The sequence below is a fragment of the Scyliorhinus canicula genome, chromosome 7, assembly GCF_902713615.1.
Source record: "Scyliorhinus canicula chromosome 7, sScyCan1.1, whole genome shotgun sequence".
Classification (NCBI taxonomy): domain Eukaryota; kingdom Metazoa; phylum Chordata; class Chondrichthyes; order Carcharhiniformes; family Scyliorhinidae; genus Scyliorhinus; species Scyliorhinus canicula.
The window spans coordinates 203,737,194-203,762,538 of NC_052152.1; the positions used below are offsets into that span (position 1 = coordinate 203,737,194).

The 25,345-nt window shown below is 46.7% G+C and overlaps 1 protein-coding gene across 1 annotated transcript in view; it reads right to left on the reverse strand.

Moving 5' to 3' along the window:
* Positions 1–3,464: 3,464 nt before the first annotated feature.
* eif2s2 (eukaryotic translation initiation factor 2, subunit 2 beta) overlaps positions 3,465–25,345 on the reverse strand; it is a 53,632-nt gene continuing 31,751 nt past the window's right edge. The window contains exons 7-9 of the mRNA XM_038802402.1: positions 17,481–17,537; positions 5,526–5,611; positions 3,465–4,881 (exon numbers count right to left, since the gene is read on the reverse strand). Coding sequence (XP_038658330.1) covers positions 4,706–4,881; positions 5,526–5,611; positions 17,481–17,537 — 319 coding nt within the window. The 3' untranslated portion in view covers positions 3,465–4,705. The remainder of the gene's footprint in view (positions 4,882–5,525; positions 5,612–17,480; positions 17,538–25,345) is intronic.

Below are 25,345 nucleotides of genomic sequence, written 5' to 3' on the forward strand. Positions count from 1 at the left end.
GTCGCTCTTAAACGCCAACACCCAACAAATATCCTCACTCCTGTCCCATAGACATTCCGAGGGAGAACTTCTGATAAGGAATTCTCAAGAGTTGTCCTCATTGCAAATGCAATCCTGAGTTGGTGCAGCTCACAAAATTCAAGTTTAAAAAAAATATCAGATGTAGTGGCAAGGCTGGTATTCATTCTTCATCTTCAAATGCTCTCGAGAAAATGGTGATTGGACTTGTGACTTTGATCCAGTCATGCCAATGGTAAAGCTGGCACAGATGTTTCTTTGTGCACCTGGCTTCTAATCCATTGACCAACTTCATTGCTCGTGTGCAGCTGTTACTATTGTGGTTCACCACTGCTAGCCTCCTTGAAACTGGAAACCTCCAAAGCCACATTTTCTAAGAGGAAAATAAACCTTAAATTTTCACAGTCCAAGTTTTAATAAATCTTTGATTGGGTTAAGAGCACCCAGAAAGAGTATTGATTGGACATGTTCCTGGCAGGGCTCAAGGTTGCTACAACAATGGAACCATCAATGCAGGAGGCAGTCTCTGCAGGTGAGTGAACAAACGGTAGTAATTAGCTGTCGCTTCAACGGTGCCCGTGACCTGGGTTCAAATCCCAGCTTGGGTCACTGTCTGTGCGGAGTCTGCACGTTGCCCCCATGTTTGCTTGGGTTTCCTCCCACAAGTCCCAAAAGACGTGCTCGTTAGGTGAATTGGACATTCTGAATTCTCCCTCAGTGTACCCGAACAGGTGTCTCACTGGCGCAACTAGGGGATTTTCACAGTAACTTCATGTCAATGTTAATGTAAGCCTACTTTGGCCAAGTGAACATAGGAAATGAATACTGTATAATGCATTATTGACAGAACAGGGGAAAATGAATGCTGTATAATGCATTATTGACAAACCACAAGTTGAAATAGCAATGATAGGACATTAACTTACTTGGGTAACGTAGATTGGAGAAGTTGGGGTTGTTCATCTTGGAGAAAAGATCTGAGAAAGCTAGTCATGAAGGGCCTTTTATTGGTGAAAGGATTGAGAACCTGAGGGCACAGGTTTCATGTTCTTAGAAACATCGGAAATGGGTGCAGGAGCAGGCCATTCGGCCCTCCGAGCTTGCACCACCATTCAATATGACCATGGCTGATCATCCAAATTCAGTATCCCACTCCCGCTTTCTCTCAGTACCCCTTTAGCCGCAAGGGCCACATCTAACTCCCTCTTGAACATATCCAGCGAACATGCCCCAACAGTTTTGTGGTTGAGAATTCCACAAGTTCACAACTCTGAGAGATGTTCTTCCTCAGCTCAGTCCTGAATGGCTTACTCCTTATTCTTCAGCTGTGAGCCCTAGTTCTGGACGCCCCCAACGTCAGGAACATTCTTCCGGCATCTAGTCTGTCCAGTCCCCTCAGGATTTTATATGTTTCTATAAGAACCCCTCTCATTTTTCTAAACACCAAGATTTTATGGGCAGCACAAGTGGATAGCACTGTGGCTTCACAGTGCCAGGGTCCCAGGTGCGATTCCCCACTGGGTCACTGTCTGTGTGGAGTCTGCACGTTCTCCCTGCATGGGTTTCCTCCCACAGTCCAAAGAGGTGCAGGTTAGGTGGATTGGCTATGCTAAATTGCCCTTAGTGTCCAAAAAGGTTAGGAGGGGTTAGTGGGTTACAGGGGTAGGGTGGAAGTTAAGGTTTAATGTGGGTCGGTGCAGACTCGATGGGCTGAAGGGCCTCCTTCTGCACTGTATGTTCTACGAGTACAAGCCCAGTCAGTCCTGCAAGTTAGTCTGGTGAACCATCACTGGACACCTTCAATAGCAAGAATGTCCTCAAACTAGAGACCAAAACTGCACACAATACTTGGCAAAGGAAGCGATGGCAACATGAGGAAAAGCTTTTCAGCGAGTGGTTAGTATCTGGAATGCATTGCCTGAGAGTGATAGGGGCAGATTCCAATAATTCATGAGGGAATTGCATTATCTGAAGATGAATAATGTGGTCACAGTTCTACAGGAAGCGGGAAATTGGCAGTAGGTGAATTGTTCCTTCAGAGAGAGCAAACACAATGTGCGTAATGGCCTCCTTCAGTGCTGCAACTATTGAGAGAATCTGGGTTTAAAGGTGATCTAATTCATTCCTGTCCCCAGTTGTATAAGTGTTACATTCTACAATATGTTCCAGATGTATGATTTGCATTGACGTACACAACTTAAAAGTTTGAGATACAATCCAGCTGCAAATCTCAGCCAAAATATCACGGGTGAGGGATCGTGCATGGGCAGTTTCTCTTCCATTCCATCCAACCCTACCCACAATCATCTAAATCCTTCAAGTTTTTGAATTGCACCAGACCAGACTACATCTGGGGGGCTTCATTTTCAAATGCTTTCCACTTTTCAAGTGGGTTCCTCTGAACACATAACAATCTTTGGTAATAAGGTAGCAGCTTCTTCCAAGATTGATTTTGGGTGTGCTGTAATTACAGAAATCCACTTTATTCAGCACCTGCAACATCTCTTAGTGTCACTTTTAGAACTAAAAGTCAAATAAATTAGTTGAAATGGTCAGGGAAGCATGCCAATGTACTCATGTTAAAATGGATGGAGACATCTACTATATCCACTCTCACCATCCTTAATTTCAAAAAGATCACAAAATTCTGAACAGGGAGGTTGTAAATATTAATTGCCTCACACATCAAGCATATTAATATGTTGAGGATCATACTCAGTAAGCTAATGAAGAGATGCAATCTTTATGTCAGAGCAATTGATTATACTGTACGTGGTCAGTCTGATCACACAAACTCTGTGAAAGTCATCCTTGCTATCCCAGGTTTTGATTCAGATTGTTCTCTTCTGTCTCCTTCCCAACAACAAAAAAGTCCAATCTTTGCTAATAGCCGACAACAAATTAAAATAGTTGGATGTTTTCTTCACCATTGCGAACTGAAACATTGTTAGTATAATCAGGAAGTGGAACTTCTATTGCATTGGTTGCTGGGACAGGTCTCAATTCCCCCAATCTCTCGTACCCAAGACTCTGGATGAATTGTAGACTATATTGGGATTCAGCTACCGCACAGCTTTAAAACAAATCTTTGTGCTTTTTACTCAGCAGACTTTACCTGTCTGGATTTTGCCACAGGATAATTATAGTCACAGTCATATATTTAGTAAGAGAAGTTGGAAGGATGAGAAAGAGGGCTTCTAACTTATCAGATTCCCAATATTGTTCAATAAGAGTCCTGGCTGTGGTTGTGGGGTGATGCAAGCAGATTCACATACTTGGCATTTCAGAGTTGTCCTTCTCAAAATCCCATCCCAATTCAAAAGCAAAATAAACTGCATCTAATAGGAGTGATGAGTGAATAGGGGATTTAGCATGACAAGAGTGTGGAGAGCAGATAAATATCACACAGCAGGCAATTTCTTCAATAATCCAGACACCAAGACCAATTGCTTGTTGAGGTCAAGTTTTTATGATGCCAAAATTTCTTTTGTGAAGTTTCCCATCCCTTACACAAAAGCTATCCTCCAATCAAACAGTTGCTTTCAATTTGTCACTGCATTTCAAAGGAAGTCCTGAAATGAGAGGCTGTGTAATCCCACTGGAGTGAAATGGCCCAGATAAGATTGGAGCCGAAATACCAGCCAATTTAGTTCAGCCCAATGGTGCTTTTGAGACATCACACTGGTTTGTGAACAGCACCAGCAGATTCTCCCGACACACTTCTTCCACCCCACCAGGAGCACAATTCCAATGCTGCTTATATAAGGCAAGCTTTTTTTTTGTTGCAAATTGGAGTAAGTGATTGCAAGCAAATCTTACTTTTCTTGCCAGCCTCAAGCAGATCATGCATGTTAGAAGAGGTGGCCAGTCACAGGCAGCTCGGTGAAAGTTTTTGCAGAAACACAAAGTGTCAAACATTACCAGAAGCAAAGCAGAATAATAGTGTTAATCGCTATTTTCACTACTTTAATACATATTATTCTACGTGTCACTGGTTGGCATTCAGTCTGGAGCCGGTAATCAGTTCTACACAAAGTGTTTCCTTTTAAAACTGTCTCCTCCACGGCTGAATATGGATAAACCTTCATTTCTGCAAAAATCAGCAGAGATTATGCTTTGTAATCCAGGCCTCACCCTGACATCGGAAAAGTTGTGACTTGGGCTGATGGAATTAATTTTAAAAAGTCAACAATTTAAAATATTTCTCAGGGAATTTGTTTAATAAATTTCCAAACTTACTTAGCACAATTTGGCCAATTCCCCCTCCTCCCCCCTTAAAAAAAAGTACAGCAGCCAGACAGTGGAATAACCAACAGCCAGGGTGAGGTATCAACAAGAAATGATGCACTCGTAAGCAACATTCGGTGGATCTCTTCCAATTCCAGGAAATGGAGTTGCTCCTTCAGCAGCCCACACGGTATAAAAGGCAATTTTCTTCCTGTATTTATACTGCTGACTGGACAGGATATGAACAGAGAGCAGTGCAACAGTACTGTCATTACAATAAACTGTGGTTTGGGAGGGCTTCATAGAACAATGCTCCTTAGATTTCTTTGCCGAGTCAGTAGCATTTTATTTTATTTTTTTTAAAGATATTAATGTGCTTAAAACCCACCCCTTGTTTGGTAAAACAGTCCTATTACATTAAACTCCCAGTTCCTGTTCTCTCCAGTGGTTAAGATTTAGGCTAATGTGCTTTGGCACGGAGCTGTGCACGCTTGCCAGTAACAGCCTGGAAGCCGGTTTTGATGCTGGCCACAGAACAGCGTGAATGACAGGTCTCGCATTGCAAGAAATACAGCCGTGTGTCCTTCTGCAAGATGGTGTCTGGCGACCGGCAAGTATGGCAGGTTACGTACTCCTCTGTGTATTGGGGTGGGGAAGGGAAGAGGAATATAATAAAAATACCAATTATAAAATGTTTCACAGAAAACCCAATATAATTTTAATACTTACTTTAAAGAGTAAAAAAATCCAAAAGTTAAAAGATGCGAAGGAAACATCAGAATTTACCAGAAGCATTGAGGTACAATGAGAAACAATAAATGTTTAATTGTCCCAGGATAATTGACAAGGCCATGGAAACAGAAGTCATAGAGTTGTCCAATCTCAGAGGGGATGCAAGGAAGTTGAACCAGAGAGAAATTAAAGGCATTTTAACACTAACTTAGAAATAAACCTCAAGGTGAAGTGGGTAAATCCTGTATGAGGTGACCAACTTTCACCCTCCAACATTGCAACACTGCTGCAGTGCCATACTGAGGGGGGGGGGGGGGGGGGGGGGGAAAGAGAGTGAAAGGGGTCAGAAAATCAGGGTTGGGGGAATAAAAGGGGCAGATTCAGGGGAAATTATAAGGAAATATAATTAATAAAACTTGAGCTTTGCAGCATTTAGTGAAGGACACCAAAGCTTAATTAATATTTCCGCTGATCAATAAGGTTCTTAATCCCTTTTCCTACCAACACTTGCATCCCCACCCATAAAGTACAGTATGCGTCATACTCACTGATGTATCTCCTCAGCACATTTTCTATTTGTTTTTGCTGAAACCTCCCTTTGATTACAAGCTGGTTGTTGCCATCAATGGATCCACTGTGAAAAGGAAAAAACTCAGTGTTACAAGTGAAAATCTGCAATTAAATGAATCACTAGTCAGAGGCAAGCTGAACGACCAGCCCACCTCCTTAGACCATAAGACACAGAAGCAGAATTAGGCCACATGGCCCATCGAGTCTGCTCCGCCATTCAATCATGGCTGATATTTTCTCATCCCCATTCTTCTGCCTTCTCCCCATAACCCCATATCCCCTTATTTATCAAGAATCTATCTTAAAGACACTCAGTAGTTTGGCTTCCACAGCCTTCTGCGGTAATGAGTTCCACAGATTCACCACCCTCTGGCTGAAGAAATTCCTTCTGGCAGTATTAGACGAGGGACGCACAGCTCATCGTCCCAGGGCTTTAAGACTTCAGGACAATATAGACAGGCTAACAGGATGGGCAGGTGGCAGCATCAGGTACCACTTATAGAACATAGAACAGTACAGCACAGAACAGGCCCTTCGGCCCTCGATGTTGTGCCGAGCCATGTTCACCCTACTCAAACCCACGTATCCACCCTATACCCGTAACCCAACAACCCACCCCTTAACCTTACTTTTATTAGGACACTACGGGCAATTTAGCCTGGCCAATCCACCTAACCCGCACATCTTTGGACTGTGGGAGGAAACCGGAGCACCCGGAGGAAACCCACGCACACAGGGGGAGGACGTGCAGACTCCACACAGACAGTGACCCAGCCGGGAATCGAACCTGGGACCCTGGAGCTGTGAAGCATTGATGCTAACCACCATGCTACCCTGCTGCACGTTTGATTGGATAGATACTTAGAAGGGAATGTTTTTATATTTGCAGAGGACCTTGGGAAAAGAGGAGAGTGGGCTGAATTGGACAGTTTCTCAAAGAGCTGACACGGGTACAGTTGGCCAAATGGTCTCATTTGGTGTTACAGGATTCCATGAATACAGAAATACATTCTGCAAGTAGGAAAAAGGAGGGAGAACTTAAATGATAAGATTTTGAATAGCAGCAGTAGAAGTAATGCAACAGTAGTGGACTCGCCAACATTAAGGGCATTTAAATGGTCATTGGATAAGCATATGGATGATGAGGGAATAGTGTAGATGGGCTTTAGAGTGGTTTCACAGGTCAGCGCAACATCGCGGGCCGAAGGGCCTGTATTGCGCTGTAATGTTCTATGTTCTAAAAGAAAAAATAGGCAACAATACCAAAGCAGTGAGGCAATGTTGTACGTACACTTAGGATCCTCATCAGACTGCAGTTGGAACTGTGCACACAGATTTGGATGGCTCTTGATAGAAGGAAGGAGGAATATAAAAGAAAAGATCAATAAGAATTTTAGACACAAGGGGAAATAAAGGGACAGTGGGAAATGAAGTTGAGGTAGATCAATCATCTTGGAGGAGCCACATGGCCTATTGCGGCCCCTATTTCTTATGTTCTTCCAATGGAAAAGGCGGAGATTTACTAGGAGGTTAGACCAAAGAAAGAGTTGAGAAGTTAAAACTTCTTTCTCTGGAGCTGAAAATCTTTAGACGGAAACCAATAAAAAGCCTGCAACAGTTGAGGGATAAATAGAGCTGTTTCCACTGGCCAGTAGGGATAGGAGTGAGGACATAAATTTAAGGCAATTAATTAAAACACATGAGAAAATAAAATTATTACACAATTGATGCACAAAATGTGGAATTCTCTGCCACTGTTGAAACCGAATTGAAGAATACTTTAAAGATTAATTATTGGAACAGATTAAAGAGTATGGGAAGCAAGAGTTCCCACCCCTGGTTATGTGCTCGTGATGTTTGAACCATATCTTGTTGATCTGCAAGATGACTACCAAACAGAATACACAAAGAGATAAAAGTGTCTATTTCCTCACAGTGCTGTTCAGTATAAGCATCACCAGTTAATTTTGCTTCTACCAAGGAGGATGTCAAACATCAGGCAGATGAAACCAGCTGCAAACCTCATTGTTTCCAGAGATGGTATCACCTGACTAGAGTCCTGGGCTACCACTTGCTACCCTTTCGTCCAGAGTTATGATGGTTTATGCGCCGATGTTTTTGCGGTTATCTAAGTATTAATGCTGGTTTAATACAATCAAACAATGAAAGAGAGAGGCATTAGATTATATGGGGGAAGACGCTGTCAGCTTGTTTAATTGACAGCTGAACTGGCAATGAACAGACGATAGACATGGGAAGCTTGGGAATAAAATCAAATGCGTTGGTTAGAGGTCAAGAAAATGGCTTCCCATATAACTAGCGACTAAAGAATGTATGGTCTCGGACTTGCAGTTTGGAAAAGCTGGTACAATAACAGCGATTGAGAGGATTCTCCTCAAGACAGTATTGATGAGAATTAGTTGGTCAGAAAAGCTAACTGGGGCAGTGTGTCACATTCTGCTATTTTTCAAGGCATAAGAAACCTTACAAAATAAGACAATCATTCTTACTCTTTCTACGCCTGATTTACAAAACAAACCAGCCTGTTCATTTATATCTGGCCTTGCCTCATTGAAGTATTCATCCTTTGCCTTTTCGAAGATCAGACAGGCTCACAAAGCAGGCCTGGTGGGATTAGGGCATTCAGTTCAGTTAACAACAGTTCCATTGCCACCCTGAGGAGCAGAGACAGCCACACACACACAAACATCAGTTCCCATGTCTAAGATTTTTCAGTCTGGGGTAAAGCATGCTGAAGACAGAGCGGGCACCAGCGAAAGATTGCCAACACTGCAAAACATAGCGCCCCTTCAGGCAAGATATTAAACGGAGACATCACCTGCCTGATCTGGCAGTTTAGGTGGATATAAAAGATCCACAGTGTTACTTAAGAATGGGGAAGATTTTGGAATGAACATTTCCCTCTCAACCAACACAACTGAAAGCAGATTACTCATTTATTTCAGCGCTGTGACAAGAAATAGTTCATAACTGTTGTTGGTGAAATATTGTGATGCATGTAGGAATTTATTTTATCCATTGGCTATGTATCTGGTGCAGTAATGTTTTGTGTATGCATCTGCTGTGATGTTTTTAAAAATCCTGATTTAAAAGACAGGTGGACACTGGCTGCAGAGAAGTGCCATCAAGATGTCGTAAAAGTGAGATCATTGTTATTTCAAACCATGCTTATGTTTAGAATGAGTTTAATCAGGTTACTGGATTTGAGTGGGATAAAGATGTAGTAATGGGAGGGGCCAGGTTTGTGGCAGTGGGTTTTAGGGTCAATTCTGCCCGAAGCGGTGAGCTGACCAGCAGCTTTTGCCAATTCTGAGAGGTTAAGCAATAGGGACACTGACAGGAGAATCTCTCTCTCTCCAAGTAATCTTTCCAAGACATTCTATACCGCAAGTATCTCTCTGTTCACTAAAGTGGATATTGACCTGTGATGGCCTTTGCTCAATTGGAGATAAAGGTACAAGTTAGTAGCAAACAGGGTTTCTTTTTATTGTTAATTGTTTAACTGTGAAGTGGAAGACATTTTTATGATATTAAGATAGATTTAATACTGTGTAAATAAAAGAGTTTGTTGAATACACCAAATCTCTATTTGCACATGGAATCACTCCTGGAGCAAAGTATTCTTTTCCTCCCAGTTTTACAAATTAAAGCATGCCTAGGATTGTAATGATACATTTCTGAGAGGTAAAGTGCGGCAGATAGCAAGAAGCAGACAGCATGTTCAATCCCTTGAATTGAAAGAATTATCCAATTAGTCCCGCTTCCCTACTCCATAGACTAGTAACTATTTCATTTTATAGCCAATTCTCTTTTGAAAGTTATACTGAATCTGCTTCTACTGCCATTTCAGGCAGCATATAAAATCCAAATCAACCTGTCTGGTTCTATTGCCAATCACCATAAATATGTAAACTTTTAGATTGGATTGGTTTATTGTCATGTGTACCAAGGTACAGTGAAAAGTATTTTTGTTTAAAGTAAATTTTTGTTTAACGTAAACTTTTGTTTAATAATTTACATTTTTGTGTATTAATTCAGCACAAATAAACTAGCTGCATCAAAATGAAACTTAAAAAGGATATGATTCAATATACAGAGACCGTATTACCGACTGCAACTGTTGCTTATTTTGTATCTGATCTTGGCACCCGAAAAGTTACTCGATTACTTTTCCCCAGTTTCTCGAGGAAGTTAGAGTGGGACTGCCTTCTTGGAGCTATTAGAGACACACAATAAATGTGGCCGGATCAGCTTCACCCATCTCCTAACTACAAGCTGTAATCAATGCTGCTGCATGCATCTGACCTAACTTGACAATATCGGACTGATTTCAAAGATAATTTCAGTCATGCAACTGCTTTCAGTATTCAACTGACAGCAACCATCAGAATACACATTTACAGAATCACAAAAGATCATAAAGCCCCGAGAGGCAATGGTCCATAAATATCTGGACAATTTATTACCTCATCAAATTAATCCCTTTCATATGCTCTCAGGCCAGTTTAGAGGAATTCCACCTCGGCTGTCTAATCACCCCAATGAAATTTAAAACCAGCCTTTTGGCATCATAGGCAAGTCTTTTTGTTTTGTTTATCGTGCTGTCACAGTAAAATGCCATGGTTTTATCAAGGGGTGGAGTGAGCAGATGTTTACTGGTACTCTGGGGGGTTGAGACCATCAGGCATCAACTCCTTTTACGTGGTCTGGCAGCTAGTTAGGAACACGCAGGCACAACAAAAAAAAAACATAAATCCAATTGAACAACGAGTGAATTCAAAACAGTCCCTACTCCAAACTTTCAAAAACAAACTGGTTTAGGACCCAATACCACCAACACACAAAGTTTGCAAATACTGGCAGGAAGTGTTATTGGAGTCGGTAATACTTGGTGCACAACTGGCCAAAATAATTACGACAGCAAATACACAGGCCTATTGGACCAACTGCTCTATGAAGGGGTTTATGATCCAGGTCAGCCCCCTCCCAGTTTACTTTTTCTTTTGCCATTTCAACTCACTGTCTTGCTCACATGTCCGTCCTGGGCTTGCTCGCAATGTCCCAATGCAAACTGGAGGAACAGCACCTCATCTTTCAGCTCACCACATTGCAGCCGGACTTAATGAGTTCAACAACTTCCCACTGTGAATTCTCTCCTTCACCCAATTTTTATTTCTCTCAATTTATTTTCCTTTCTTCCATCGATCTGTTTTTCCCTCAGCATTATCCCCCCCCACTCCACCTGGGCCAAATGTTCCCTGTTCCTAGTTGCCCTTTGACACTGCTTGCCTTTGTTCTGTCATTCACACATTCTAATCTCTTTTTGTGCCTCTATCAGCGCCCCTCTTAGCCTTAATCACCCCTATTTACCTTCCGTTTGTCTTTCTGTCCATGACATCTTTGGCAATCTCCACCTATCGCTGTCACTCTATCCAGCACCCCCCCCCCCCCCAAAACAGTATAGATCTGACCCAATTTTCAGTTCTGTTCAGCTTTGACAGTCATCCAGACTTGAAACATTAGCTCCCTTCTCTGTCCAGGACAGGCGCCGGAATGTGGTGACTCGGGGCTTTTCACAGTAACTTCATTGAAGCCTACTCGTGACAATAAGCAATTTTCATTTCATTTTGATTACATGTTGTCAGAGCTGCTGAGATTGTCCAGTATTTACTGTTTTTGGTGGCAGAAAGATCATTAACCAGGACACCGATTTAGGATCATTAGGAAAAGAACCAGAATTAAAAACAAGATCAATTGTATTACCCCATACTCAGGTAGAAAGCTTTGTACAGTTATGGAGGAAACAGCAGAGGAATAGGATACATTAGATATCACCAAAGGCCTGGCCTGGCATAATGGTGCAAATGGTCTCCAACGGTGATGAAATCATTCTATGATTCCATATCCTTCTATTTTCTATAATACCATGGCTGTTTTGGAAATGTCTATGTTTTCTCCAAAATATCTCCGTACCATCAGCTTTGTGTTGTCAAAATTATTTGATTGGGAAGGGGGGGGGGGGAAGGAAAGAGAGAGAGAGTATATTTTCAACTCTTTTTATTGGCTAGCAGGATTGTTGCTTTAGGCCAAGTCTAATGTCAAGCTGAATACATGTATGACAAGGGATGGCTTCAATTTGACATTTGTGCTTGAACCAAACCAATTGGAAACCCTCAAATATTGCTACACATCAGCATCCTTGCTTCATGGCCTCAGCCCCATCACTGAAGGCTTTTAACACTGGAGACAAAAACAAGCAATGCTGCAGTAGTTACTTACTGAGGTCCAATCAGAATAGCTTCGGACACTATGTTATGATGGTGTCATGGATCAGGACACACAGCCGTAGCATTGGGCAGCACGGTAGCACAGTGGTTAACACAAATACGGTGGCTCATGGGTTGTACTGCTGCATCACAGCGTTGAGGTCCCAAGTTTGATCCCGGCCCCGGGCCACTGTCCGTGTGGAGTTTACGCATTCTCCCTGTGATTGCGTGGGTGTCAACCCCACACCACTTGTTCCGCACTGTAACCAATCACCGTTTGTCGATGTACCATTTGTCAATATACGCTGTCGATTATTCTTTTTTGTCTACTATGTATGTACTGTGTACGTTCCCTTGGCCACAGAAAAATACTTCTCACTGTACTTTGGTACATGTGACAATAAATCAAAATCAATCACTGTGCAGGGTAGGTGGATTGGCCATTCTAAATTGCCCTTTAATTGGAATAAAAAATAATTGGATCCGCTTTTTAAAAAATTATATTATAATAATAATCTTTAATGTCACAAGTAGGCTTACATTATCACTGCAATGAAGTTACTGTGAAAACCCTCCAGTCACCACATTCCGGCTCTGTTTGCAATTCCCGAGGGGGAATTCAGAATGTCCAATTCACCTAACAGCACATCTTTCGAGACTTGTGGAGGAAACCAGAGCACCCGGAGGAAACCCACGCAGAGAACATGCAGACTCCGCACAGGACAGTGCCCCAAGCCAGGAATCGAACCTGGGACCTTGGATCTGTGAAGTAACAGTGCTACACACTGCTACCGTGCTGCCCTGCACCACATACAATAATTTCAAGACGTGTCACAAGGAGAACAAAGGTGCTGAGCAAAGGAGAACAGATTAAGAGCAAAAGGAGAGCACGTGCAGCAATAACAGCAATACCCATTGGCTAAATATCAGATCTCAATCAATTTGCACTGGGGTAATTGAGACATTAAAATCAGGTCAAAATATATTTTTTTAAATGAGAGGGTGCTCAGTGGAGCACATCCCTCTGTCACATTGGTTTATTCTCTGTAACTAGAGAGACTGATTTAGAGGCTTCAGGATAATTCACATCCAACAACCTGCTCAGAACGTCAGCTCCATTTTTGACAGCTGTGACAAATTGCAGCATAATCTGCCCACAATATTCTAAACAAGAAACCCAACATTATTTAAAAAGTCAATTTGTACAATCTCCCAATGTTAGCAGATTCTTTAAAATATTCCAGGATCCAGATCCTTGCCAGGTTCTTCCTTGAGCCATACATACCCCATGCTGTTTTATAATTGATATATAGGCTATGGGTATTGCTGGTTAGGCCAGCATTTACTACCCATCCTCAATTGCTGTCAGAAAAGTGGTGGTGAGCTGCCTTCTTGAACCGCTGCAGTCCCCGTGGTGTATGTACACCCACAGTGCTGTTAGCAAGGGAAACCCAGGATTTTGACCCAGAGAAGGAACATCCATATATCTCCAAGTCAGGTTGGTGAGTGGCTTGGAGGCGAATAACCAGATGGTGCTCCCAGGTATCAGCTGCCCTTGGCCTTCTAAATGGTAGTGGTCATTTGGTTGGAAGATGTGGCCTCTGTAGCCGCGAGTTTCTGCATTGGTGGTACGCCACTACATTGTTTGTCGGTGGTGGAGGCAGTGAATATTTGTGGAAGGGGTGTCAATCAAGCAGGCTTTGTCCTGGATGGTGTTAAGCTTCTAGAGTGTGGTTGGTGTTGAACCCCTCCAGGTAATTGAAGCATTTTTCATTACACTCCTGGCTTGTAAGTTGTGGACAGGCTCTGGGGAGTCAGGTGAGCTATTCGCCACAGGATTCCTAGCCTCCTGTAGCAGCAGTATTTATATGACCAGTCCAGTTCAGTTTCTGGCCAATGGTAACCTCTAGGGTGTTAATATTGGGGAATTCAGTGACGGTAATGCCACTGAAAATCAAAGAACAATGATTAGATCCTCTCTTGTTGGAAATGGTCATTGTCTGTCACTTGTCAGCTCAAGCCTGGACATTGCCCAGGTCTTATTGCATGTGGACATGGACTTCTTCAATATCTGAGGAGTTGTAAATGTGGAACATTGTGCAATCAGCTAATTATCCCACTTCTTGACCTTATGATGGAAGGAAGGTCACCGATGAAGCAGCTGAAGATGGGTGGGGCTGAGGAAATCCATGTACCAAGTTTCATTGAAATCCATGCATTCGCATTCAAAATATATTGTTTACACACAACAAATAATATCAGACAGAGGTGAAAATATTGCTGAACCCACCTTCAGCAGTAGAAGATATATTTTTCTACACCTAGAAGGGTCACAAGACAAAGTGCAATTTGCACACTTCATGGTTAGACTTTGGGGAAATTAATGGGATTGAAGACAGATAAATTTATCTGTGAAATTCACTGCCACAGGAAGTAGTTGAGGTGAAAACGTGTAATTTTAAGAAGGAATTAAGACATAGCTCTTCAGGCTGAAGGGATATTGGGGGGGGGGGGGGGGGGGGGGGGAGGGAGGAGAGGCAGGATCAGGGTATTGAACGTGATCATCAGCCATGATCATAATGAATGGTGGAGCAGGCTCGAAGGGTCGAATGGCCTCTTCCTATTTTTGTTATGTATGTGTGTGGCCTTAACAGGGCGCCGTGCCATTATCATCTATCACCAACATTCCCATGGTTTTAAAATAGTGCACTGCTACTTTGGGTAATAACATGGAACCCATTAGTATTTTAGAAAATTGGCAGTTGGTGGATGTTACTATTAACCAAATTTACAATATTTACAAGTGTTTTATTAAATGCCCAGACATTAAAAGAAACAATATCCTAAACATGTTTGGTTCAGAAAAAGTGTTTCCCAGGCGGTTCAAGTCGACGATAATGTCTCATGGTCGATTTTGAAATTAATTTTGTTTTTTCTGGTAAACCCAATTGCTACATTTTCTCTCAAAGCACATGCCCCCTGTGGATGAAAGCTATTAGTCTGATCTCAGGCGCCCGTTTCAAAAACAGAATTAGTTGCAAATGTCGATGAAATGAGGCTATAAATGTAATGAAGGGAACATAAACATTTTTTTCTTGCTTTGAAATCGCATCTTAAAAAGATCTGTGTTTCCATAGCACCTCAGATCAAACAACTGCTTTTAAACCTGGCAAGCGGAAGCAAACATGTGAAGCCAAACGCAAGATTCCACAAGCAGCAACAGGCATGCCCGTATTTTCAACAAGTGGTATTGAGGAGTGAAATGTTGGCAACACCCTAAACACTGCCTGGCAAGTTGTTTGTGTACCAGGAGGACGCCCTGTTCCGAATGGCAGCGCCAGCGAGAGTGACCTGAACTACTGGAGTAGGAAGATTCGGTCTTCATGTATTTCACCAGAATGGTCGGAGGACACTGCTGACTCACCTTGTCTGCTTACCAGATGAGCAATCAGTCCCATCACTTAGCACTGCCCTCAAAGCACAAAGGAGGTTTGCAATTGAGGACAATAAACCCATTCAGGTATATTTTATTGTAGTAATTCACATCAAATTCTTTGGAAGAATAAAATGAAATCAAGATACCGTGCACAACTGTGACAGACCAGAGATAACACACACCAAAATGCCTGTGCCTAGCTGTCCTCAATGGAGCCAGCAGTTGAAGCACTTCAGTTGACGCAAAGAAATAAGCTATGCAGGTACAACAGAATAATTGTCTGATCACAAAGTTAACAATTGCAGGTAAGGCATACCATGGCTAAAATGAGGGGCCAGACTGAATGGGACAAGTTCTAAATGCCGTTGCGAGCTAGGTTCCCGTGAGCTCCTCCCCTGCTGCGATGGGGAGCTCCTGACCGCCATCAAATGGCACTTGGGGGAGCCGTAAATAAAACTCACCCCTCAAACACATTTCGGACTGAATGCAGCCATACCACCACGGAGAACAGTACCCCGCTTTGGGTACGCTGATCTGACCAGGATGCTGATTTGAGACAGGACATCCTGTTCCCCCGAGGGAGACAGGGGGTCAACCACAGGGTAGTTACTGATGATTGGAAGTCAGTAGCAATCAGTGCAGGAAAGATGACCAGGAGGATCAACATACAGTGCCGGAAAAAGACCAACAACCTCAATGGGTCGTACGGGTTAACCTGACACTGGTCCCGCCAACACCATCCTGCCAAGTCAGCAGCCGGCACCACCCCACTCACCCTAGCAACACTGCGCCTGTGCCCCTGTGCACGGTGCAGCACAATCCTTTCATGCCTGGCAGCAGTGCCCACACATGCCACCTTCCAATGACTCCCCCCACCCGGTGCAAGCTCATGCCTCACACTGCCCTCTCTTTGTCCCCACAGAAGTTGGTCCATAATCGTTAGGTGGGACCCAGTCGAGCAGCGCATGCCAGACATCAGGGTCCTCACCCCCATGAGGAACAGGCCTGGAAATCGCAGGGTTGACAGTGGATCGAGCAGTCACCTACAGAGAGCTTGGCCTGCGCCGCGGAGGAGGACCCATGCCCATTTCCCCCCCCCCCCCCCCCCCAAGATGACTTGTCTCAGTTGAGTCTTGCATGTGCGACGGAATGACCCTTCGCTTTCACTGACCACGTCTGTCCTCCCGCAGGATCTCCACCTGATGGGGCTGGAGCATCGGGCAGTTGCAGATGCACATCAGGTGGAGTCAGGAATATCCATGGGGATTAGGAGTCAAGAGGTCTGCTGGACTCCAGGACCCAGCTGAGCCACAGTCAGATGCTGAGCCGCTGGCCCAGGTTATCCAAGGGCTAATCCAGGTGCTAGGACAATGCCACGAACTCAGGAGGGGTTTCAGCAACACTCCGGTGTGTGCATAGCCTATTGTAGATGTTGCCGGCAATGCGTGGCACCGAAGTCAACACTGCTCAGGTGGCGAACGCAGTGGAAGGCCTGTAGCACGACGCCAGCGCCATGAGTAGTGGTGTCCAAGGTGTGGCTCAGTCAGTGGCAACCACAGCTGAGGGGATCAACAGTGTCTCCCAGTTGCTGGGGCACATAAGCGGCAAGTGTCGATGGGTAGCGGGAGGTGGGGGTGAACAGCATGTGGAGGAGGCAGATGGTGTACTAGCTTGCTGAGATGTCAGGAACTGAACTAACAGCGATGGGGTTGATCATGAACCATGTAACTCACTTCAAGCTGAATGATGAACTATGGTGCATTGGTAAAGTCACTGGACTAGTTAGTAATCCAGAAGCCAACGGAGATATTCTGGGGACATGGGTTCAAATCCCACCATGGCAATTGGTGAATTTAAATGTAATAAAGTCTGCAATTGAAAACTAGTCATGTTGACCATGAAAACCCCCAAATACATTTACTGATGCCGTTTGGGGAGGAAATCTACCATTCTTACCTGGTCTGGTCTACATGTGGCTCCAGATCCACAGCAACGTGGCTGACTCTTTTATGCCTTTTAAAATGACCAGGCAAGTCATTCAGTTCAAGGGCAATAGGAATGGACAACCAATGCTGGTCTTGCCAGAGCTACCCAGATTTCATCAAAATCAGATTTTTAACTCACAACTGATCAAGGTGGTTCACAGAGATAGGATTCAAGAAAAAAGTTAAAATATAACTTGAGTTATATATTTGTTACATCACTCTTACCTTGTCCCCAACTCAGCCAATAAAAATGCCAGAAGATGTTTTGGTTGTCGATGTAAACTAAAGACAGAAGACGGAAAGAAAAATTTAATTCTTAAAACTTTTTTCATGTCAAATAATAATAATAATCTTTATTATTGTCACAAGTAGGCTAACATCAACACTGCAATGAAGTTATTGTGAAAATCCCCTAGTCGCCACACTCCGGCGCCTGTTTGGGTACACAGAGGGAGAATTCAGAATGTCCAATTCACCTAGCAGCACGTCTTTCAGGACTTGTGGGAGGAAACCGGAGCACCCGGAGGAAACCCACACAGACACGGGGAGAATGTACAGACTTGGCACAGACAGTGACCAAAGTGGGAATTGAACGTGGGACCCTGGCGTGTGAAGCAATGGTGCTACCCATCGTCCTATCCAACCTTGCAAATTACGGTTCCACACTCGCTGGTTACTAAAGCCACTGAGGTGACAATATTTTGTTGAGAAAGCCACAGAATTCTTCTGGACCGTACTAGTTAAACTGCAAGACCAATTCAAATTTTTTTTTCATCCATTTCATGATCAGGTACGATTTGACAACATGTAGAAATTCAGTTTGCTGCCAAAGTAATTAATTCCAACAAAACTTACTATTGGTTGTTACAGAATATCATACACAAATTCAGAATAGTTCAACTATTTTTATTAAAGTCAGCAAACTTCCAAAATAACCAGCGAAACAGGCAATTAATCAGGCTAGCTTTATAATATTCTTCTATCAAATTGACACAACTATTGATGCTAAGATTTCAGGTTAATGACCACTCATCACAATTTTTTTCCTGATGAAAGGCAAGGTCATCATCTGATCCGATCTGAATTATTGTTAGGGCAGCACGGTGGCGCAGTGGTTAGCACTGCTGCCTCACGGCGTCGAGGTTCCAGCTTCGATCCGGCTCTGGGTCTCTGTCCGTGTGGAGTTTGCACATTCTCCCCGTGTTTGCGTGGGTTTCACCCCCACAACCCGAAAAGATGTGCAGGGTAGGTGGATTAGGCTTGATAAATTGTCCCTTAATTGGAAAAATGAATTGGGTACTTCAAATTTATTTTTTAAAAATCTGAATTATTGTTTCTCATTTCACAGATGTGGTCAGATCTGCTCAATATTTTGGCTTTAATTTAAAACCAGCAGATTGTTCAACTATTAATATTCTTTGTATTTTCTTCACTCAACTATTTTAGGAAATCTTGTTTAAACAAGAGGAGCTGACTTCAGGTGACAGCAGGCAGACGGTCGCACTCGGTAAGGTAGCTCGCGTCAGAGTCCTTGGTTTTTAGTCCTTTCAGCCTGATTCCCAGGGGCATTTGTGGACAGACCTGTCCCATTTAATAGTCCTTCACAAGATAATGTCAAAGACTGCAAAAACTAATACTGGAAACAAGGATATGAATGGCAGCCCTCCAGACGAGCTGGAGGAGGTGCAGAGTCCGCTGGGAACAAAGACGGGGGTGGCAAGTTCGTTGGGCGGGGCTGCACCCTTTACTGTAGAAAAGCTTAGAGGAAATGGCAGCCGTATTTGGCAAGCATTCTGAGAGGCAAGGGAGGGAGATAATGGAGATCCTCGAAATGTTGGTGGAGGATATTTGGGCCGGATAAAGAAAGACCTTGGAGACAGAAAGAGAGAGGGCGGGCGCGCGCGACAGAAAGAGAGAGGGCGGGCGCGCGCGACAGAAAGAGAGAGGGCGCGCGCGCGCGACAGAAAGAGAGAGGGCGGGCGCGCGCGACAGAAAGAGAGAGGGCGGGCGCGCGCGACAGAAAGAGAGAGGGCGGGCGCGCGCGACAGAAAGAGAGAGGGGGGGGCGCGCGCGACAGAAAGAGAGAGGGCGGGGCGCGCGCGACAGAAAGAGAGAGGGCGGGCGCGCGCGACAGAAGAGAGAGGGGCGGGCGCGCGCGACAGAAAGAGAGAGGGCGGGCGCGCGCGACAGAAAGAGAGAGGGCGGGCGCGCGCGACAGAAAGAGAGAGGGCGGGCGCGCGCGACAGAAAGAGAGAGGGCGGGCTGCTGCGCCGACAGAAGAGAGAGGGCGGGCGCGCGCCGACAGAAAGAGAGAGGTGCGGGCTGCGCGCGACAGAAAGAGAGAGGGCGCGGGCCGCTCGGCTGCGTCGACAGAAGATGGAGGGGCGGGGCGCGCGCGACAGAACGAGGATGAGGGCGGGCGCGCGCGACAGAAAGAGAGAGGGCGGGCGCGCGCGACAGAAAGAGAGAGGCGGGCGCGCGCGACAGAAAGAGAGAGGGCGGGCGCGCGCGACAGAAAGAGAGAGGGCGGGCGCGCGCGACAGAAAGAGAGGGGGAGCGCGCGCGACAGAAAGAGAGAGAGAGCGCGCGCGACAGAAAGAGAGAGAGAGCGCGCGCGACAGAAAGAGAGAGAGAGCGCGCGCGACAGAAAGAGAGAGAGCGCGCGCGCGACAGAAAGAGAGAGAGCGCGCGCGCGACAGAAAGAGAGAGAGCGCGCGCGACAGAAAGAGAGAGAGCGCGCGCGACAGAAAGAGAGAGAGCGCGCGCGACAGAAAGAGAGCGAGCGCGCGCGACAGAAAGAGAGAGAGCGCGCGCGACAGAAAGAGAGAGGCGCGCGCGACAGAAAGAGAGAGAGCGCGCGCGACAGAAAGAGAGAGAGCGCGCGCGACAGAAAGAGAGAGAGCGCGCGCGACAGAGAGAGAGAGAGCGCGCGCGACAGAAAGAGAGAGAGCGCGCGCGACAGAAAGAGAGAGAGCGCGCGCGACAGAAAGAGAGAGAGCGCGCGCGACAGAAAGAGAGAGAGCGCGCGCGACAGAAAGAGAGAGAGCGCGCGCGACAGAAAGAGAGAGAGCGCGCGCGACAGAAGAGAGAGAGCGCGCGCGACAGAAAGAGAGAGAGCGCGCGCGACAGAAGAGAGAGAGCGCGCGCGACAGAAAGAGAGAGAGCGCGCGCGACAGAAAGAGAGAGAGCGCGCGCGACAGAAAGAGAGAGAGCGCGCGCGACAGAAAGAGAGAGAGCGCGCGCGACAGAAAGAGAGAGAGCGCGCGCGACAGAAAGAGAGAGAGCGCGCGCGACAGAAAGAGAGAGAGAGCGCGCGCGACAGAAAGAGAGAGAGAGCGCGCGCGACAGAAAGAGAGAGAGAGCGCGCGCGACAGAAAGAGAGAGAGCGCGCGCGACAGAAAGAGAGAGAGCGCGCGCGACAGAAAGAGAGAGAGCGCGCGCGACAGAAAGAGAGAGAGCGCGCGCGACAGAAAGAGAGAGAGCGCACGCGACAGAAAGAGAGAGCGCACGCGACAGAAAGAGAGCGCACGCGACAGAAAGAGAGAGCGCACGCGACAGAAAGAGAGAGAGCGCACGCGACAGAAAGAGAGAGAGCGCACGCGACAGAAAGAGAGAGAGCGCACGCGACAGAAAGAGAGAGCGCACGCGACAGAAAGAGAGAGAGCGCACGCGACAGAAAGAGAGAGAGCGCACGCGACAGAAAGAGAGAGAGCGCACGCGACAGAAAGAGAGAGAGCGCACGCGACAGAAAGAGAGAGAGCGCACGCGACAGAAAGAGAGAGCGCACGCGACAGAAAGAGAGAGAGCGCACGCGACAGAAAGAGAGAGAGCGCACGCGACAGAAAGAGAGAGAGCGCACGCGACAGAAAGAGAGAGAGCGCACGCGACAGAAAGAGAGAGTGTGCACGCGACAGAAGAGAGAGAGAGAGAGAGAGAGAGACAAAGACAGAGATAGAGAGACACAAAGACAGAGAGAAAGAGCGGGTGAAGCAAGTCACCACAAGCGGTGATAGTGTGCCTCAACAGCTATTGGACCAAGGAGAGGGTCCTGAAATGAGCCATGAAAATAGGGGGGTGCAGCGGGAAGGAAGCTGTATCCGAATATACGAAAATACCATGGCAGAGTTGGAAAAGAGGCATGCACCCCTCAGTAGGGCGAAGTCAGCGCTGTAAAAGAGCGGTGTGTGTTTATGTGTGTTGTATCTGGTGAGGGTGATCCAGAGATCATTTTTGTGTCGGTTGAGGAAGCAGAGGCTTTTGTTACATCACAAGGACTTGGACTGAGCCGAGGGGGTTTGAACAGGACTTGTATTGCAGGACGGAATTGTTGGGGGACGTTGTAATGTTTTTCCTTTTCATGTACAGATATGGTTAATTGAAATCTATAATTTTGTATGGAGGGAGTGTATGTTTTTGGGAGTGGTGGGGTCCGAGGACGATGGGGATACAGATTAAGGTTGGAGCCAGTGGTCCAAATGGAGGATGGGGATGTTCAAGAGTTCAGGTTTCAGCTATTCTTTTGCAGAGGGAGGGAGCAGGGGGATATTTTGTTCTTTTCTTTGACTCATTTGATTGGGGGGGGGGGGGGGGGGGGAAGAGAGGGGGGCGGTGGGTAAGAGAAATATCTCACTAGCAGGCAGAGGTTTGCTAGTGAGTGGCAGTGAGGTGGGGAGGGACTGCGGTCATTGGACCCGTTTCAGCATGTTTTGATGAGCCTAAAAGGTGACAATGGCGATGGTTGGGTGAGAGCGAGAAGAAAAGACCCCAATTAGATTGGTCACCTGGAATCTAGTGAAGCGAGGAGATTAAGTCAACTTGGAGCATTTGCGGGAGACCCACCTCTGGTTGGGGGAACCAGATTAGACTTCTGAAGGGTTGGGTGAGCCAGGTGTCCCACTCAGGCCGAGGGGTGGGAGAAGAGGGAGGCTGTGGCAGGTTAGGGAAGTAGGTACATAATAGTTACTGGGACGTTGGAAGCCAAGTGCTGGTAAAAGCATCCACTCCAAACTGGGACAATGCATGCTCTCGTCTGGTAGATTTGGCATCGGAGAAGAGGCTGGTTCAGCAACAGGCACGGAGGTTGGATGTGGGGCTATTGGCAGACCTGAGATTTTGCCCAAGGATATCAAGGGTGATCATGAGTATGGGACTTAATAAGAATGGGGCGGTTTCATTCTTGTTTCTATGGGAGGCCTTGAAAACAGTGGTGAGGGAGGAGATAATCTCACATGCGGCGCAGGTAGATAGGAGGGCAAGGGAGGAATGCCAAAAGTTGGTAGATGAGATCTTGGCGGTGGATGGTAGATTTGAGTGATCCCACACCAGAGCTCCTGGCCAGCTGGAAGAAACTGCAGATGCAGTTTGATTTACTGTCTACAGATAAGGCAGTGCACTAGTTATGGCGCTCAAGGGGGAGAATTAACAAATATGGGGAGAAGGTCAGTTGTCTCTTGGGTTTGTTGAGGTGGCAGATGGCCTTCCTAGGGATTATTCAGGTTTGAAACTCGGGTGGCATGTTGGTGTCCACACCAAGTAAAGTCAATGGGTGTTTGAAGCATTCTACAAGAACCTTTATAGGTCAGAGCCACCTGGGGAGGGGCTAGGTATGGTGGGAGTTTTTGGAAGGTGGAGGAGGAAGAGTGGGAAGGGTTGGAAGAGCTTTTGGGTGCAGAGGAGGTCCTGACAGCTATTGTGTGAATGCAGACTGGTAAGGTTCCAGGGCCTGGCGGGTTCCGGCGGAATTTTATAAAACGTTTTCAGGACAGTCGGTACCATTGCAGGTGGGTAGAGATATTTGAGGACTTTATAATACGGGGTTCCCGGCCCGAGACATTGATGCAAGCGTCCATTTTGCTTCTTTTAAAAAGAATCAGGACCCGGTGAAGTGCAGGTTGTTATGATTTCCTATTAAGTGCGATGTTAGCGAAGGTATTAGCACTGAGGGTGGAGCAGCATCTCCCTCAAATTATCGGGGAGGTTCAGGCGGGTTTCGTTAAGGGTTGGCAATCGTCGTCTAATGTGTGGCGGTTGTTAAATGTGGTGTTCCCCCGGAGGGACGGAGTAAGAGGTATTTGGTGCCGGGATGCCAAAAAGGCTTCCGAGAGGATAGAATGGGGGTATTTGTTTGCAGTATTGGAAAAGTTTGGGATGGGACCTAAATTTTTGTCGTGGGTACAATTGTATAAAGCATCTACGGCCAGTGTCTGCACAAATAACATGAGCTCGGGGAATTTTCAGTTGAACAGGGCAACGTGACAGGGGTGTCCTACATCTTCCTTCTTGTTTGCGTTGGCGATAAAACCTTCGGCTATTGCCCTGAGGGCTTCAGATAGGTGGAGGGGGAATAATAGAAATGCAGAGGTGGAGTGGAGCATCGGCTGTCCCTGTACGTGACAGACCCGATCTTCCCCCCCCCCCCGCCCAATGGGTGATACAATGGTGCTGCTGAGGTGCTTTGGCTCTCTCTCAGGATACAAATGGAGCCTGGAGAAAGTGAATATTTCCCAGCTACTCTCCCGGGGATGGGGTCAATCTGGGGGTGTTGCCACGTCACTTAGCAGGTTCGCGTTTCAGATATCTGGGGGTTAGTGTGGCTCAGGATTGGGCCGGGCTCCAAGTTTAACTCTACGAGCTTGGTGGGAAGGGTCAGGGCTGATTTGCAGAGGTGGGATAGTCTCTCGCTGTCCTTGGTGGGCAGGATTCAGTTGGTCAAGGTGAATATTTTACCTCAATCTCCTCACCCAGCTACTCTTCCCATTTACCCTTCAGTTCCTCCACCGAGGCCTCGTCTACCTCCTGCATTACCCGGTATATGTCCGAAATTCTCCCTCCCCCAACCCACACCCCCGAGAGCACCTTGTCCCGCACCCCACGTGGGGGCAGTAAGGGGAACCCCTCCACCTGCCGCCTGGCAAACACCCTCACCTGCATGTACCTAAACATGTACCCCGGGGGGAGCCCAAACTTCCCCTCTAACTCCCCCAAGCTCGCAAACCTCCCCTCCACAAACAGGTCCCTCAACCTCCTAACCCCTACCCTGTGCCAGCCCAGAAAACCGCCATCAATGCTCCCTGGGACAAACCGATGGTGTCCCCGTATCGGGGCCTCCATCGAGCCCCCCATTTCTCCCCTATGTCGTCTCCATTGCCCCCAAATTGAGGGTAGCCGCCACCACCGGGCTCGTGGTATACCTCGTTGGAGGGAGCGGCAACGGCGCCAATACCAGCGCCTCCAGGCTCGTGCCCACACATGACGCCACCTCCATCCTCTTCCATGCTGCCCCTTCCTCGTCCATTACCCACTTACGCACCATCGCTGCGTTGGCAGCCCAATAGTACCCAGAGGTTGGGCAACGCCAGCCCCCCCCATTCCCTGCCCCGTTCCAGGAACACTCTTCTCACCCTCGGAGTCCCATGCGCCCACACAAATCCCGTAATACTCCTGTTGACCCTCCTAAAAAAGGCCTTCGGGATAAGGATGGGGACGCCCTGGAACAGGAACAAAAACCTTGGGAGCACCGTCATCTTAACGGACTGCACCCTCCCCACCAGTAACAGCGGTAACATATCCCACCTCTTGAACTCCTCCTCCATCTGCTCCACCAACCTTGTGAGGTTGAGCTTGTGCAGGGCCCCCCAACTCCCAGCCACCTGGACCCCTAGGTACCTGAAGTTCTTCCCTGCCTGCTTCAGTGGGAGCCTACCAATCCCCTCCTCCTGATCCCCCGGGTGCACCACGAACAACTCGCTCTTGCCCAGGTTCAACTTATACCCAGAGAAACCCCCGAATTCACTAAGAATCCTCATCACCTCCGGCATCTCCCCCACCGGGTCCGCCACATATGACAACAGGTCGTCCGCATAAAACGACACTCGTTTTATGCGGGGTGGGGATGCTCCTCCCCACCCCGCACCAGGCCCCTCCAGTTCCCTGACTCCCTCAACGCCATGGCCAGGGGCTCAATCGCCAACGCGAAGAGCAAGGGGGACAGGGGGTACCCGTCTCGTCCCCCGGTACAGCCGAAAGTACTCTGACCTCCTCCTATTCGTGGCTACACTCGCCATCGGGGCCTCAGAGCAACCTCACCCAAT